The 19,605-nt window shown below is 27.6% G+C and overlaps 1 protein-coding gene across 1 annotated transcript in view; it reads right to left on the minus strand.

Annotated features, from left to right (window-relative positions):
* Positions 1-3,870: 3,870 nt before the first annotated feature.
* The window catches only part of LOC107449321 (cullin 5), a gene marked incomplete in the record, with an annotated part of 46,076 nt that continues 30,341 nt past the window's right edge, over positions 3,871-19,605 (minus strand). The window contains 9 exon segments of the mRNA XM_043054052.2: positions 3,871-4,282; positions 9,034-9,157; positions 10,622-10,752; positions 12,295-12,456; positions 14,642-14,697; positions 14,700-14,798; positions 15,840-15,960; positions 17,966-18,097; positions 19,302-19,434. Coding sequence (XP_042909986.2) covers positions 4,088-4,282; positions 9,034-9,157; positions 10,622-10,752; positions 12,295-12,456; positions 14,642-14,697; positions 14,700-14,798; positions 15,840-15,960; positions 17,966-18,097; positions 19,302-19,434 — 1,153 coding nt within the window.

Raw genomic sequence — 19,605 nt, forward strand, 5'->3', positions numbered from 1 at the left:
TAGCTTTAAACCAAATGCTTGAGTATTTATGTACAATAAATGAAGGAAAGATTTAAAATCAGACACAAAACAGGATAATTTTTTTTTTGGCCTAAACATAAGATATTTAACACCAAGTTACCTCAATGCATAACTTAGAAAATTTTACAAATTAAGATTTTAATTATGAAAAAGAGCAACTTTTGAACTGTCCTCATTCTAAATGGCAAGATTTAAAAATAGTTAATGAGAAATAAAAATTGAAAAAAGCTTTATTTTTGAATTTTTACAGTTCAAAAATTAATCACCCAATTTAACTTGAATTTTTAAAACATAGCATAATATTCCTAATTAATTCACAAAATATTTATAATTTACAATCTAATGATGATTAGATTGCAAATTAAATTAAATTATAAACAGCTTAGTAATCTTCAAATTAAATTATCGTAACAAATTTTATAAATGGGTGAAAAGGTATTTTGATTAGACCATTAAGATATGGCAAAAAGAAAATAAATTGAATTAACATTAAAGAGCTTAAACTTTTAACTGCTATCCTGACTTAACTTTCGGTACTGTATGAAACGACCCTCAATATTTTGAGGATTAAAACTCAAAAAGGGTAATATATATATACATATATGTTTATTCCTGTTAAATTGTGTTTTGATGTAACTTAATTTATTGCTTGCACTAGCATACTTTTCCAAATACTGTAGATTGCATCCCCTGTGACAGAATTTTTCAGGCTTTCTGCGACAACCTTCCCTAGCATGAATATTTTTTTAAAGATACTTTTAATTATAACAATTACTAATTTAAAGTAACATTTGTGTTTACAGAAGAAAGTACAGAATAAAACGTGTAAAAATTTTAATTGCAAGAGTAACATTATTTAAATTCTAATATTATAGGCACTTTATCTCATTTTCTATTCGGGAAAAAAATTAACTAATCATTACAAAAATTAAAATTCTTAAATAAATTAAAAATCGTAAAATTCATGCAGTAACTCCGAACTAAAGATAGACGACAAAATCAATCGAATAAGACTCTTTAAAAAAAAAGTTACTCAAATAAGAAAAATAAATGAGAGAGAACTCGTTAAAGAAAAAAAAAGAAAATGAAAGAAAGAACAATCATTTCTAGAGCAAACTATCTTTCAAACTTTCGCAGTTTTTTTTTTTTAACATTATTAATATGAAATTCTAGCTGAAGCCAGTCATTACGGACTTTTTTAAAAAAAAAATCCGAAATGAAAACAAAAAACCACGATTATTTCCTTCCTCTTTGATACACAAAAAAATAAATTTCTGAAAAAAATTTTGCAGAAAAAAAAAACATTCTCGGTAACATTCTGCAACAATGTCGTCTCAATTCTGCCATGGGGATTGTATCTTAAAACAAAAGAATCCAAAAATTAGATCAAAAGTGATTCAGAGCATGCAGTGCTTTTTGTGCATGCTGTACATTTTTACAAACACAGAAAATATGTATGCATCCTGGGGAGGACAAAGTACATAGATTGGGTACACAATAAACTGAAACATATAAATCACCATTGATTTTGCAAGTTAAAAAGCTGCCAACATAAGAAGAACAAGAAATTCAGTAGATTTCATTAGATATAAATTTTACAGGGAATTTCAGGAGTTTATAATCAATAAAATATAAAAATCATACTCATTCGTGACTGCAATATTTTTCATTTATGAATCAAATCAAACGCACTGCAATAAATTGTTATTATGTTATATCATCTAGTAATAGATATTGACTTCATTTTAGATATTCGTAACATTCTTAAATTAGTATAAAAGTTCTACATTAAAAAAAAAACTCACAATTTTAGAATGTTTAATATTATTAGAGTTTTATGAATTTTACAATAGTAAAACTGTTTTTGAATATGTGGGAAAATATATATAGAAATTTACAAGTCATAAATGATTTTTATTTTATAGTGAAAATTTTTGAAAACATTTTCTTACTTCACCATATTTTTATTTTGATTTTTTAATATAATTTTAAATTTTCACAAAATAGGTACTGCTTAAAAAAAAAAAGACCTAGACAGATCCCAGAAAAAAAAGGCTTACTTCATTATTTAGCATTAATGCTTATTTAAGCAAGCATTCAACTACATAAAATCTATTTTGATACTTTTTTCAGAAAATTTCTTAATAATTGGGAATTTTCACACCAAGAGAACACTTTTTACTAGTAAAATCCAATATAGTTGGCAACTGTTTCTTAAGGTATAAGTTAGCACAGTGTTTCCCAACGTGGGGCCCACGCCCCACCGGTGGGCAATTTGATTGTAAAGGGGGGCAATTCAAAAATGAACTCGACATGAGTTTAAACCTTTTGCTCGGTGCCATTTAAATGCAATGCGTGATTTCGATGACAAAATCGAAGGAAAAAAGCAAATTCTTAAATAATTGCAGTCAATAAATATTATGTGTTGTAACTTTCAGTTANTTAAATTATTATAGAAAAATCTTTATTAAAATTATTTCGAATTTGAATTTTAGTTTTTCATTATATGTTCGGAAAATTTACTTACTTTGTTTCGCTAACAATTTCCTAAGTTTCTTAAGTGAACAATTCGATTTTTTAATATTAAAAATTATGTATATGTTGCATAGGGGGGCATAAGAATTTTAGAAAGGCTTAGGTGGGGCATGGTACAAAAAAGGTTGGGAAACACTGAGTTAGCATAAACGTAACTACATAAGTTTATATAACACATCATTAAACATAACTCTCAAATAATGAAATACAAACATCTGAAAGGGCAACTTTTTAAACTATGTAAAGCAGGTAGAGTAGATCTCTGAAGCATAGAATAATGACGAAGTAATTAGAAGCAAACTTAGATAGGATAATCAAACTCCGTATTTTATAGAAATTCATCATCTACATTGTCTAAAAATAAATTATTTCAAGTCAAAAATAAAGTATATAGTGTAATTGTTCCTTAATAAACATTTTGAGAGAAATACAAATTTTTTTTTAAAGTTTGAAAAATGATTCAAGTGGAAGTTGAGATTAATTATATCAAAACCTGTTTGATTGCATGAAGAAACTGAGAGAAGGTCAAAGTTAATTATAAAATACATATTTACATTTCTTAACCGCTTCACTGATAATCCCGAGTTAACCCGGGTATGTATATATTGCAAATATTTATCATCCCGAGATAACTCGGGCGTAGCAGAATATGTCTGTCACTACCGTTTGTTTTATCACCTTTTTACTCGGCAGGAAGCAAATAATAACCTGCCGTGCAATCTATAATAATAATAATATTCTGTGATTGGAAGTTTGCCGAGTTTTGCTGTTGGATTGTGGGACTGCACAAGTGTTTTGTGCTATTTTATACACGGATGGTTGCTGAATTTACATAGAAAAAAGGATAAAATAATGGCGTATCATTTCACTGGTGTTTGGAAACTGTCACTTTGTGTTGTTCCTTGTTTTAAAAACTATCTTACAAAGACTCATATTTAAATTTTTTTCCCCTCAATAACTCAGGATAGTAAACTGATGGTAAATTAAATGCTTTTGTTATACATAAAAAAATTAAAATTTCAACTTAAGACTTGTGTATTAGGTTTCATTTAAGTTCCTTGTATTTATCAATGAAATAAATAAAAAAATGTTGATTTTTTGCATTTTTTTTTTAATTCAAAAAAATCGGTAATGGAAGCGGTTAATGAAAAAGGTTTGAGCCAAATCATGACTGTACAATATTGAGAAAGAATGGGAGTCAACAGATGTGTTTGAACGAATCAGTCGAACAATCAGAGGAACACAAGAGAAATAACAATATCGCCTTAAAATACTTCTGTTTGAGAAAGTTAAAAAGTATGAGTTAGGCTAGAATTTATTTTTTGCCATTTATTTAAAAATATTTTCAAATTTTTTTCTTTTATTACAAATATTTCTGAAGGAGAAAACAAACCTAAAGATGAAGAGAAGAGGCTTCAGACACACAAAATGAAAAAAAGTTGTTGGATGTTTTAACTAATCAGTTTGCTTCAGCCAAAAGATGAAATCCTAATAAAAATTGTTTATAAATATAAATATTTCTACAACAGAATTATGCTTGATAAATGAAAACATTAATATTTTCTTCGTCCCTTTTCATATATTTGTGTTCTATTAACCACTCAATTTGTTCTTTTATCATCTTTTTGGAAGGTAAAAACATATTCTTAAGAATTTCAACAAGTTCTGTCTGTAATTGAGCATTAGTAATCCTCTTACGCATCTTCATGATTTTCACAATGGCTTCCTGCAAACACAAGGAAATTAATTTAACAGCATATTTATGAAAAAAAAAAGAAAATATATTTTAAACAAAATTAGGATTTAAAGCATAATAAATCAAATACTGAAATTTTACAGATTTAAACTGCTAATATTTTTATACTATTGCATATTAAAAATGCTTTTTAGTACAAAACTTAATCTTAGTTCATATAAAATGAGTGCACATATAATTATTATTATGCTCACAAATGCTATTAAAACACAGCAGTTTAAAAATAATATTTAAACTGCGAACTACAAATGAGTGCTTCATTTCTAAACAGCAAGTATATGTTTATGTAATATAGCATTACAAGGGACATGTAATGGTATATTACATGTCCCTTGTAAAGAGCTATACTGAAAAATGGGAAAAAGGAACAAAAATATTGAAGACAAAAACCACAATACTTTCAGTCAGACATCTTTTTTCTTTTTAAATTTAAGTATTTAAGAAATTGTTTTCATTTTATTAAATATTTCTCACTCTAATATAAAGGGTTTAATAATTTCAATTAAACATCTCAAGCACGGCAAAAATACGGAGGGCAAGCGGAAAAAAATTATGCGTCTTCTTGGATAAAAAATTTTCACTACAAATTACTGAAAGAATATTTCTGCAATTTAATAGTATATATTTAAAATATATGGTAACTATAAATTATTGAGAAAAAACCTACTATTATTCTAAATATTTATTATTATCAATTATGGAAATACAATCATTTTATATTATTTGCTGTAAAGCTGATTTTCATTTTTCAAATCATGTACTTAATGTCAGAGTGCCTAAAAGCGACAAGATTTGTTGCATTCAGGTAGACCTGCATTCAGGACCTTTTCTTGGATTTATTCACTAAAAATGGCTGAAGTATATAATGACTTCAGTTCCAAAATAATTTTTCTTATAAAAACTGAATTTTTATCAGCAACCTAAGCAAAGATATCTCACTGTGCCTAGGGCAGAATCGAGGCGATATTGTCGCAGAACGCTACAGAGTTCTTGCAGAAAGATTTTTCTTTTGGGAAGAAAATATTTGGCTATCTTTTCTGCAGAAATTTACAAGTAAAACTTGAATTGCGCATTTAAATAACTTCTGTCGCATTCAATTTATGTCGTAAATACATGTAGTGTTTCTATTGTATTTTCGCCATTTATTGATTTTTACATGATTTTTAATTATCCTAATATACTTTTGACGAAATGGGAAATTCAAATTGTGCATTGGAATATATACTTTTTAAGGCAGCGATTCTACCATTTTTTTATAGCAATTATTGCTTTTGATTGCCATATAATTCTTAAAATCCGATATTATTTATCACAACAATAAATTTTTGAAATGAAACACACATTTGAGTAACCCCTTTTCGCAGAATCGCAGGACTTCGTAGTCGACCTGTTTTTTGGTAATTACTGTGACGGATTCATGGTTCATACAGAGGTCAGAAGAAGAAATCCAAGGAGTCCAAAATTTAAAAACTTTGTGTAAAAGATAACGAGACAGTTTTTTTTCAAATTAAAAAGCAATTATTATAAAGAACTTGCAAAAATATATATTTTGCATAAGATATTTTTTTCTAACCCTTTTGATATAAATTTTGACTTTGTGAAACTTCATCAAGAAAAATAAAGTTATCACTTTCCCACCTAAATACATTTTCCAGTTTCAAATATTTTAATAAACCTTGTTAAAGTATAGATGTTAAAGATTAACATAAAAACCTACCAATCTTATATTTTTAAATTTTAATACATAAGAAAATTTAGGGCATTTTATACAAAAAAAAAGTCATAGTAAATCATTAATTAAGTTTGCTTGTAACATGCAGAATTAAAATTATTTGCAGTTATTTTTTTTAATCTAACTCTTGCAATTAATTTTTTTTTCTTCTTTTAAAATTTTTCTTAAATTATTAGATTTTGACAGCAAATTCATCAGCGGACTTAGTAAGTTTATCTATGCAACGCAATAATCTAAGTTTCTAAGGACTAATTTAGAAATCTAAGTAGTTCCAAGTACTCCTTGGAGACTTTTTTATTTCCAAGGAGTATAAGGAGCCTGTATGAACCCTGCGGATTTCAGGATTTTTAATTTGACGACAATTTACAAAATGCGATACAGGATATTAGTACGTTTTTCAACAAAATGTGAGAACATCATCACCCATAATCTTAGAATAAAAAAATATTGCATATTGAATAAAAATAATTTCCATGTTTTTATCTTTTTGTAAGCACAGTATTTTGTTACTTTAAATTCGTAACATAGTATATCTTTGTTATTATTGAAAGTAAATTGCAGAAAGATATTAGTGCTAGAGTTTTGTCGCAAAAAGCCCGAAAAAATTTTGCCCCTGAGCTCACTGCCATAGTTACACTTTGTGTAATGTCTTTTATTTGGATATTTTCTTTATAGCCTTTTTTTTAAATTTTATAACTGTTTGAGTTTAATTTATGTTAAAGTGATTATGTTAATTTATGTTTAAGTGATTTTTCTTAAATTAAAGGATTTTTTTTTCTCAATTTTAACATAAATAAATTGGATATATTTTGTCTGGCAAAAATTTCATTTTTCTCTTCAAAAAGAACATTAACTTTCTGTTCGTCCTTTACTGCTGAGTCAGCACGGTCATTGCACTTCCTGTGTAGTCGATAACAGAACTTATATTTTATTTGCACAACATGCAAATTTTCACACCTGTTAAGCTTCATGCGTAATCGCAATAAGCTGTTTCTTTCACAATGCCATCAGATATAAATATTTTCACATTTGTTGTAATGCCTAGTTGCTAGTACATTTTTAAAAAAAAATAATTCTTGCTCAGCTTTATATTTTAGACTGTTTTTTTTTATTATCACTATTTCTTAATTTCATAATGTTTTCAAAACTGAATTAATGAATCAGAATGATCATCCTGACAAAATAATTAGGTATAGAAATTAGACACATTTACAAACAAAAGTGATAACTTTAAAAATGTTTGGGTCATCATTGCTAAAATTACATTTAATAAATTTAATGTAAAACTGCATCCAAATAACAAAAATAATAAATTTAATAATGCACAATTTATTCAGATTATCTAAATCAAGTCTCAAGAGATTTGGAAGGTAAATCTTTTCGGAAAGATGGTTAGCATGATTAGCAGTTAAAAAGCTCTGCTCAAGATTAAGGAGGGCACAGTTGCTGATGTTCTGCAGTAAGGAGGGCGAAAACAGAGCAAATGAAGTTATGTGTAGAAGAATGGAGCAAAAAATAAATAATAAAATAAATAAAATAATAATAATATTTTCCAAATTATTTATTTTCCAAAGGTGCCTACTTTATGCTGAGAAAACATTTTTGTTTTGTATCTTGCAATAAAATTTCGATGGCTGTTAAAAATGAAAGAAAAATATTAACCCCTACAAGATGCCGATAATTACCCTTGTGTTATTTATTAAGCCTATATAAACATTAACTTAGCTTTTGATTTATTTTTTTTTCTTTCATTTACGGTAAAATAAAAATCTCGCACTTGTTTTTAGCCCATTTTTTTGATACCAGATATAAATCTATTGCATTTGTTATGAATTCTTTGTTGTATTGGCTGTCATGAAATTATTTAGAAGGTAAATTTCAATGAAAATCCATACCATATTTTATATATACCATGCAATTTTTCACCAGAAAACTTTGCAATGTCAGATACTAGATTTTGAGAGCAAAAACATATTATAGTATGAGAATGGGAACATGGAAAAGTTTCACTAAAAAGTGGAATTCTATAAAATAAATGTAATAGATGTTATAATTACTTTACTTGAATTTCAATAATTAATTACTGTTATTGACACATTTAAGACTGGTTGTTTTACGGGTATGAATATAGGGAATTTTAAAAAAATATTTTTGTAAAAACTTTAAACGTTCACTGCTTTTTAGAGTGAAATTCTCTGACAATTCCAAATTTTCTCTCGCCTGTCAGAGCCCTGTTTATTTATTCTTGCTCAGCTTTGTAGTTTAGCTACTTTTATTATTTTAGCTACCTTTATTAGCGCCGTGTTTACAAAAAAGCTGTATAATTTTTTAAAATTGAACATGTAATAATTTTTTATTCTAATATTATGGGTGATATTCTAGAATTTTGTTCGATGGGGGGGGGGATTATTTCCTTCTTCCCATTTTGTAAATAATCACCACAATAAAAAAATAATAAAAAATCATGAAATTGCCAAAATAAAGATCGACGACGAAATCATGTGAATCGGACTCCAAATGAGTTTTTCATTTCAAGATTAGGTTGTTGCAATAAATAATATCGCATATAGAATATCGAATTTAAAAGCAACGGTGAAATCAATAGCAATAAATGCGAAAAATTCTATAGAATTATTGATTCAAAGTAATAAAGCACAATTAGAATTTTTCATATTGCTTGAAATGTCACGTGCCAAAAATACAATCGAAACATTACATTGATTTACGATACTATCGTCATAAATTGAGCATGTAAAAAAAGTGATTAATGCATGATTCAAATATTATGTGTAAATTTTTGTAGAAAAGAAAAGGATTTTTTTTTAAAATTTCAAGAGAAAAATCTTTCTGCAATAACCATGTAATGTTCTGCGACAATGTCGCCTTGTTTCTCCAATGGGGGTATAGTTATTGTTTTTTCTTTGGACTATATGACCTCTTAAAAGCAAAGGAAGAAATAAATTAAATTAAAAGATGAAATTTTACAAACCTGAGTTCTAAGTATTCGCAGCTGAACAATGCTTTCGTTATCTTCTTCTTTGCTTTTTTCTGTAGAGAGTTGAAGCCTACCAATTAGGTTTACTTTCCCTCTTTTCTGAGGTTTGTTATTTTTTCTAAAATAAAAATAAATAAAATTGAACAACAAAAGCAAATAAACCCTATGTAGGGTTTTAAGATTAAAAACTAACAAAATATAGCACAGTGTTTTAACATATATTTACAACAGTTTAAATGCTTAAAAATATTGTTACATTGCAGCATCCATCTTCATAAGGCAGTTCGTTTCATTTCCCTATGTTTTCGTCATTTTTTTCCAGAATGCACTGCCATGTAATTTTAAAATACATAAAAATGCATGATTTTTAAAAAAAAAACACACTAAAAATAATTTGAGCATTTTACTGATTGATGGGGGAAAAAAGCTGCACTACCACTATGGCAGAATTTATTTGGGCTTTCTACGACGAACCTCTCTAGCACTAATATATTTCTGCAAGATGCTTTTAGTAATAACTAATATACATGGTATTAACTAAATTTAAAGTAATTGTCAGGGTTGCCACTCAAATCTGGAAAAAAAATTCCCTGTACATAATACAGACAATATATTAAGAGGAAATAACAATTACTGTGTTCTTGTGTCAGCTATATTGGGCTAACTATATTTATTAAATTTAATTGCTGGAAAAACAGCTGAACATATTTAAATAATGCTATAGTAAATGAAATAGTTTAGTAGAGCTGAAATATTATGGTTAAATATCCCATAGTGGTCGCTTTGAGTGGTCACCATTTTTTAAAAGACAAAAATCCCTGTATTTTCCCAGTTTATAAAGAAAAAATCCAAGTTCCCTGCATTTTCTCGGTTATTTTAGGTGATTTTTAAATCCTCTGCATTTTCCAGGTTTTCCCTGTGGAGTGGCAACCCTGATTGTGTTTACAAAAAAAACCTATAAGAATAAAATAAAATTGCATTTAATTTTAAAATGAATATGCAATTTTTTTGAAATTCTAATATCTTGGGCGAGATTCTCACATTTTACTAAACACGAAAACACACTAATTATTTCCTTTTTCGCACATCATCATATCAAAAAAAAAAAATCTTGTAATTTGTAGCAGTGACTACTGAAAAAAAGATTGATCGCTAAATTGTGCGAATTAAATATACCACATGGAATAACGAGAACATCGGAGAAAAATGAGAGTGTCAAATAATGATTTCTGGAGAAAAATAAATAATCTTTCCACATTTCTACAGAATTTTTTTTAAATTTTATTATTTTATATTTTTCATTCTTCTCAAATAAGAATAGATAAATCACGATCATTTCTTTCCCCTCCGATGTGCAAAAAAGGCATCTTTTAATTATAATTTTAGAGATAAAAATATTTCTGCAGAAAACCATAATCCTTTACTACATCTGAGAACCCAAAATTCTCTACTTCCTAAAGGAAAATTCTTTATGTAAGAACTCTGTAATATTCTGGACAATGTCACAGCGATTCTGCCACGGGGTGCACTATTAAGAGAAATATCACATTTAAATGGAAGTGTAAAAAGTAAATGTGCTTACATGAGTGAAAATTCTTGATTGACCCAAAATAAAGTGCTGTCGTCAAAATCTTTGGGTGACCTGGCTTCAGACCCTGTGCTGGTCACATTCAGTAAGACTTGTAGTTTTAATTTTGGAAAGGCAACCAATGACTGTTTTAAGAAAGAAAAAAAGCATAAAATATAATGTCACTGAACTTAGATTGAAAATAAATTTAATAGAGCAATAATATTGAAAATAAATTTAATAGACATCAAAAGTAATAAAAGCAGAATAATAATAGGGAATTTTTTTGAAGTAAAAAAAAAAGGAAAGAAAACAATAATAGTGACTCTGCTAGATTTTGAAAACAACAGGTCCTTAGAATTCTGGATCTCTTTTCACTAAAAGCAGGGTCTCTATTAAAAACATGAATTCTTTTACCCTTTTATCCACCTATTAATACATCTACGTACATTTATAATAATACTATCTATCGATAGACGAAACAGAGAATTTAAAACAGGTTTGCCATTCAAATAAAAGAACAAAATTCCTTGACTTTTCCAGATTTTTCAGACATATTTAAAAAAAAAATTCCAGTCTAATATTGCAGTAACTAGCAGTGCCATGGTTAAAATAGACAGTGAACCCCAAAAAATTAATAGTTATAATTTACATATTATATTGCATATTTTATTTCAATTTAAAAATATAATATACAAAGAAAAAAATTAAGTAAAGACAAAAGAAATATATCACATAAAAGAGTAATAATATATATCAAGTAAATAATTTTAATAAATTTGTTATCATTTTAAAAATGATAACAAATTGCCTCACTTAGTAGCTATCGCAGAAGACTATGATTTTTGTTTAATTTTGTAACTCTGTTTAATATAATTTTATACTTGAAACAAAAAGAAAGGTGTCACTGTCAAAGATGTTCATGCCGTTAAAGCGTGGAAAAAATATATAAATACTTTTCTTTCATTTAAACTTCACTCATAAAAAAAAAAAGATTATAATTTTTACTATATCATCTCTAAAATTTGGGGGCACAAAAAAGTGTCATGGCAGAGTGATTGAGAATCTGAAGCTCTAGAGATTAATCTACCAATCATCCCTCCCTAAAAGCAACGCCTCAAGTGCCAGAGTTAACTGATCGGATTTCTTTTCTCGATACTGCATCCTCTTAACGCTAGCTTCTGTCACATTCACTTTGGCTGTAGTTGAATGTATCTGTTGTTGTTTATTGAGATTCATTCATACACGCAAAGGTAAACATTAGTTGTAATTGCAAAATACAAATAGATGTTTCGGAGATTTGAAGTAGTAATTAAAGCAGTTTGGAGAAATAAACAACTCTTAATAATTCCACGACCCTCTGGAGTCAGTTGCATGTTAAATTAGCAGTTATATCTTAAAATATATTACATAGTGCTTATCTAGTTGAAAATTAACAATTAGGACTTTTTGTTACCTCAAACTCAAATTAATTTATTTTCCTTGACTTTTTGAGTCACATTTCCTGTTTTATGGCAATCCTGATACCTGAAGTTGTAATTGGAAATTATAATATTATGCTAATGTGTTGGAAATAATTTAGTAACAGTCAAAATCTTTTTATTTCGCAAAAGAAAGAAATAAAAGTCTTTTTAAACAAAGATTATAGAAATAGTGTTTCATTTTTCAGGAGAGTATTGAAAGTGTACCCATAGTGTTCTTCTCAATTCTGCATCTGGTAATTCTGTTGCAAGTCTTAGATTTTCAAATGAAATTTTGTCCAAAGGCCTTTGATTCCACGCAAAGAGAACTGCCATTTGAAAAGTTGTTACATCTAGATCAAACTTTCCAGACATATTACTAAACGTTATCTAAGAGAGAAAAAGAAATATATTCTAATACATAGATAATGAAATGTAGAAACAGATAAATTTGCTGCTAGAGCCACAAGAAATAACAGAATCAGGTATTCCAAGAGACACAATTCTACAGATTAATTACTAATACAATCTTATAATAATTAGAATATTTTCTTAGAAAAATATATGTAGACCAATACAAAGTTTGTCTGCACTTAAAAGTAGACTTAAAAAAACTAAAAGAGTTTTGAAAAATGTTCAAAATTTAGAGAAAACATGGAAAAAATTACAGAACAATCAAAAAAAGGGAAAAAGAAAAATAATAATAAAAATTAAAAAAAATAAGAAAAAACTAAGGAAAAAAACTCGAAATTAAAAAATATAATCTTTTCATCAGCTCACATGATTATATCTGCAAAAAGGAGTGCTTTCTAATATTGTAACAATATAGATAAAGCAAAATATATCAATGCAATAGTGTGTAAGGAGCACTCAAAAATTTTTTTCCACATCAAATAAAACAGAACACAATAAGTAAAAATATCATGTAAAAACAGAAAAAAAAACAGAATAAAACATAAAACAAAATCTACAAAGCGAGTGGCGAATTCAAATGAACTAAATGAAAGGAAATTTTTTCAAGAATGATTTAAAATATTTTTATAACAAGATTGCCAGATTACAAAATATGAAAATAGAAGCGCAAGTTGAGGGGAATTGTTTTATAGTGCGTTCTTACTGCAGTACTAAAGTGCGTTTGATTTGTTAGTTACCAAGGACGGGCCTGATAATGGATGTCTGAAAGGTAATATTATACTGGACAATTTAAAGAAGTTGACCATTAATAATTTTAGAAAAGTAACTTTTATTTAAGGGGAAAAAAATAGAAAAGAGAAAGAAACACGAATTGCCTGTTTTACACATAATTTTAGCCACAGATTTGCACATGGTAAAAATTATATAAATTAACAAAGAAGTTTTTTTAATAAATGTATTTACAATAATATATATTTAACTCAATGATTTAATATAGAATTTAATTACTTCAGTTGGGTATCCATTGTTTTCTTTAAAAAAAATTTTAAATCAAATTTTGAAAGAGTTTGTCTATTTGTTTTTTGGATAAATAAACATTACTACATATTCTTTTAATTCTATTCATTTGATTAAAAATGGTATTTAAATACATTATATTTTTTGTGAGTGCTCCTCACACTATTGTATTGATATATTTTGCTTTGGCTATATTGATGCAATATTAGAAAGCATTCCTATATGCGGATATAATCGTGTGAGCTGATGAAAAGATTATTGCGTTTATTTTCCGGATTTTCATTGTTATTATTTTTCTTTTTCCCTTTTTTCATTATTCTGTAATTTTTACATGTTTTCTCTACATTTTGAACTTATTTTATGAGCTCTATTTACTCGCTGCAAGTAAATAGAACTCATAAAATAAGATCACACACACATATATTCGCCAGGTACAAATCAAAATTTCCAAGGGTAAAGACTAAACATGTAGATTTCCTGATACACAAGTATAACAGATGAAATTTTTGCACAGAAAATTGAATTTAAAATCTCACAATGATAGTTAATTCAGTCTTGTGATTAAGATTATTCGGAACCAAATTACCGAAGATATTAAAAGATTTAAGAAGATATATGCATATTTGCCAACAAGGATAGGAAAAAATCCAGAAGATTTTATGAAATATAAGTATCATGATAATTGTTGCATAGTGTGCAATATTTTGCACATAGGGAATTTTAAGTCATCAAAATAAAAAAATTCAATATTTTCCAGATATGATTGACATTAAACATACTTGAAATGTCATGTATCATGTATACTCATAATTTCGAATATTAAAAGACATTTAAATCATCAAATATAGTTAAAAGAATTTTTTAAAATAAATTAGAGAGTTCAGAACTGATTTCTATAAATGAAGTTCACTTTATTATGTATTAATACTTATTTAAATATTTAAGCAAGCAATAATTTGTACAAAAATTTTATTTCAATGGATTTTTTTTTAGGAAACTTATTTAATTTTAGGGAATTTTCTAAAATGTACAAAACCCAGGAGAACATTAATTAAATCAGTAGACCAGGATACACTGGAAAAATACAGTAGATGAGAAGAACAAAAGATGTGTCACGATACAAGAGAACAATTAAAAACATTACCGCTCCATTAGACATGTGGTGGTACCATTGTAGTTTTCGATGATAGAAATCTTCTAATCAGGAATAAAATCTTCTAACTCAAGAGGCAATGATACTTGAACCCTCTCACTGCCCCTTGCCCAGGCACCAGCATTTAGAATCTTTATATTTATGGAATCTAAATGGACAAAAAAAATTTAAATTTTTCAATACTTTAANAAAAAAAAAAAAATTTAAACTGTTCAATACTTTAAATAAATTATTCTGTAGTGGGAGAGACAATAACTTTTGATCTGATTCAAGCTAATGCTAAGTTTGAATAGATGATATTTTAAGTTACAAAAATGGGCACAAAACATTCTTTTGTAAAATAAATATTTTTCTTTTCTCTTTCATTTTTTATTGACTCAGATTTGGATCCAATGGGCGAGAGTGCAATCTTGAAAATAAGAAGCTAATATTTTAGGCAATTAATATTTATGGAAAGCTTTAGTCCCCTAATGTTAATTTTGCTTTTTCCCTCTCATACCAACCAGTATTGGAAAAAAACACCCCAGAGATTTTTACTAGTGGCATTTTTTAGGCAACGAGTAAAGTTTTGATACATCATGCATAATCATGTAAGTCAAAAAGAGAATTTCAAAATTTTTAATAATATAAGCACTTACATTTATAAAAAAATATGTATATAAATCATAATCTGATCCCCTGAGCCATCACAACTCGATCTAAACTATTAACACTCAAGATACTGCAGTACTGGTAATACCACCATCCGTTGTGGAATAAGAGAAATATTTTTGCCATTAGTGAATATTTTACCACAATTTTTTTTTCTTTAAATTTCTTCAACAAATACGGAAAAATATGAGAATATACGGCAGACTTGGCAGGTAAGATTTCATCATTTAAATTATCCAGTTAAAAATTATTTAAACAATTGTACACCACATAACTGAAATTTTTTTTCATCCCTATTATTATAATAAATAACAAAAAAAAATTATTATCTAAAATTAACCAAAATAGGTTAAGAAAATATGTGAGGAAATATGCTAGGAAAAAAACTAGAACTACATAAATATTACATCTAATTGGAAAATTTCACTAGACTAAAAGTCAGGGTAATGACAATACCAAAAATCTGCGAAAACTTTAAGGGGAGATTTTTTAAAATTGATTTAAAGAAAAAATTAAATACAAATGTATATTTACTAACCTGCTAAACTCCCTTTATGCATGTGAGTTACTTTGAAATTTTGATTTAGATCGTCGCTTACTTTAATGTCTTGAAACATTCTGGCTAATTTGTTTACATAATCAGCAGGCATTCCGACGTCCTATACAAAAAAATAACAAAAACACCATGAAGAAGAAAACAAATAAATTTCTAAAGTTGATTTTATGCAACAAAACAATGCATCAATGCAATGATTCAATGCAACAAAAATAATCATACGCAAAATGTTACAATTAAACATTTTGAACTTTAACCAGGAATTATATTAATTCCTGGTTTTATAATGACAGGTATTGATAAAATTTAACTCCTGTTTTTATAATGCAAAACTAAATAAATGCATATGCTTGATTACAAATACTCTTATAACATAGATTAACACAATTAAAATAAAGTTAATTAAATCTACTGGAATATATATATATATATATATATATATATATACAAAGTGCATTNTAAAAGTTTTGCTGGGATCCCAAGTTTTTCAAAAGGTTACTGCTATGCTGAAGACAATTACATGCTTTGAATTCATGCTAGAATAAATAAATAATAATAAAAAATTAAAAAAAACATCAATAGCTTAAGCTATTCTACATTTTAAAATCCATAACTATTCTACATAAATCTTCAAAATGAATTGATATACACTTTAATTTAAGATTAATATGGTTGAAAAAAATAATGAAAGAACCAATTTTTTTTTTTTTTTGGTATTTATAATGCAAAATTTTAATAAGTAATACCAGACATACATAACTCATTCTAACACCTTTTTTACTGAACTAAAAAATCTTTAATATTCAGAATTAGAAAATTTTACCAACTACTAATAGCGTTTCAGTGGGTACCATTGAAATTTAACATTATAAAATAGTTTTTATAATGTTAATGTTAAATTTAATGAAATTTAACAATATTAAACCCAAAATTTCACTAAGCCACAATTTATTATACAGATAGTTATTAACTACCTGAAATAGTTGGATTAAGAAAATTCAAACGAAAGCAAGAACCAGGGTTCACACTCAATTTCAGAAAAAAAGCTATACCAGGTAAATTTCAATGAAAACTAAGACCTTACTTTCATCAGAAAACTCTGATTCTTTTATTTTTGATGTGAAATATTAGATTTTCTGGGTAAAGAAATATTATTAAAGGAAGGGAACATTTCAGTTTGACTAAAATGTGAAATTTTCAAAACAAATAATTGTAAAAGACGTTCGAATCATTTAACTTGAATCTCAATAACTGATTACTGTTACTGACAATTTTAAGACTGGTTATTTTCCACGTATGATACAGGAATATTCCAGGTTTGTGTAAAAAAATTCCAACTTTCCCCGGCTATTCTCTGATTTTTGGAATTAAAAATAAAATTTCCTGACTATTCCAGGTTTCCTCCGTTCTCCCTCACCAGTGGGAGCCTTGAAGAACAAATTGGCTTTCACAGCACAACGATTGTAAATGAATCGCAGAGGACATTAGGGACATCAGTTCGTGAATAATCATGTGACTCCCCATTTCAGGTGAAAACGAAACCAAGGGTTATTTTGCTTCAAATAATTTAATAAATAGCCTTTTTAAGAAAGTAATATGTTTTGTGGAGTTTTTAAGGGATTCTGAATGGATTAAGATTTTTAAAAAAATTGACTGTAATTGCCTATTGCTGATGTTCTTTTTCACCACTAACTTTTGAGTCAGGAAACATATAGCCCAGCACGATAGGAACAACTGATCAGAAAATTATGTTCGATAATGAATGCTGCAATCATTCAGCTAATCCTTGAATGAAAGTTATTTTTTTAACTAAATAATTTTTGTTCCTTTTTGCAGTAAATATTCATTTTCCGCAAAATCAAATAAAGCTAAAAAAAATAGAGTACTTTTTCGAAAATATTTTAAGTTAAACAAATTTAAAGTTTAAGCTTTTTTACTAGAAGAATTTTAATGTGAAATTTTTTTCTTAAGAGTTTTTAGGTATGTGGAAAAATCAGAAAGAAAAAAAATATTTTTAGGAATCAGATTGAGGGTACTTTAAGTTAATAGTCAATATCATTTGAGAGTACTACATAAAAGCACCAAAGTAGAAAGAACAATAAACATACCCGTAACCATTCTACCATATTTTCTTCCTTTTCACTGTCGGCAGAAGACTCGAGAATAAGTCTCCTCGTCAAGTGAGCTTTGTGGTACCTCATGAAGACATCTTTATTCTGTACATACTTTAATACTAATAGCTGCAACACACATAAATAAACTAAATTAAGTACACAATAATCCAAACAGATTGTGATGATCATTACTTTACATGGTGTATGAATACAATGTGATATAAACAGACATTTTTATACTATAGTGAAACACATTCTTAAACACAAAATGTCTTATTCTGTGTTTTGACAACAAGTGGGTATCTGTACCTAGTTGAGATAAAGAAAAAAAACCCCTTTTTTAGAGAAAAAAATTAATTAAAAGAAATATATAAGAATTGCTCACACTTTTTTTTATACCTATTCTTTTTTTAAAAGTTATTTTGAGTAATAAACTCATTACAAAACAAGTTTATTTTTAAAGAATTATTTTTTAAAAATAATATATCCTGTAAAATTTTATTTTATATCCGTCGTTGAATAGTTGGTTTACGCTGAACAAATTTTGGTTTACGACCACTAATGTTCAACTCCATACCCTTGTAATTTTGAACCAATCCAGAAGACAAGGAAACTCCTGAATCAGTACTCCCAGAGGTATTGATTTGTTATGGGAACATGGAGGACTTTTGTGACTCAACAAATTATGCACCAGTCACCTTACTACACGGGGAGTCTTTGGCTGGCCCAGTGCCCTACCAACCAGACTATCCCGGCTTTGTCCTGTAATATTGCAACATTTGATTTAACAAACTGTTGCATAACACTTTAATCTGTTTAAATAATACTAGAGAACAGCAAAAAATGATAACAATTAGGGAACAATTTGAATAAGAAACAAATGAATAAAGAGCTTTTTGGACAAATCTACTACTGTACTGCATTAAAAATAAAAAGCTGCTGGCAAGTAAAAATAAATAAATAAAAATAACAACAATGTCAATAAATAATGAAATTGGATTTTTCTATATTTGATGAACATACCCTCCAACTGCTATTTCCGTAGTTTCAGAAATCTTCTTTTCATACGGTAGCAAAATTAATGTCTTAATATTTAAAAAAAATTAATTTTAGCATAACTTGTCCACTATTACTTAAAAAAGTGCAGGCCATATAGCTAGATTCTTAAGTTCTGATAAAAGTTTTATGAGAGATCCATTTGCTTTAAAAATTTCTACTTCGGTTTGCTACCACTAGAAAGAATTATTTTCAAAATTATTTCATAAGTTGGAGGGTATGGATGAAGATTCTGCGACTTAATAGAAATGGCTAAGACGAGAACAATACTTACCACTTCTTTCAGTTTAGTCTCAATCTCATCAGAGGCGAGTTTTCTGCTCAGAGGAGTTTTCCTAAGCAGCATATCACAGTAGTTTGCCAAAAGCTCAGGACAACGAGATTCCGGCTGAGTTTTATTACCCACCCTGAAAAAGATAACTTTTTTAAAAATTACATGCAAAAATACATAGTTCCAACTCTTTAAACAAAGAAAAAAATTAAGGACCTTTAAAGCACTTTTTCAAAAAATTAAGGACCTTATCATCGAATATAGCACCAGTGACAGTGCCAATTATATACTTTTCTTAAACAAAATA

This window comes from Parasteatoda tepidariorum, chromosome 9, assembly GCF_043381705.1.
Source record: "Parasteatoda tepidariorum isolate YZ-2023 chromosome 9, CAS_Ptep_4.0, whole genome shotgun sequence".
In the NCBI taxonomy this organism is placed as follows: domain Eukaryota; kingdom Metazoa; phylum Arthropoda; class Arachnida; order Araneae; family Theridiidae; genus Parasteatoda; species Parasteatoda tepidariorum.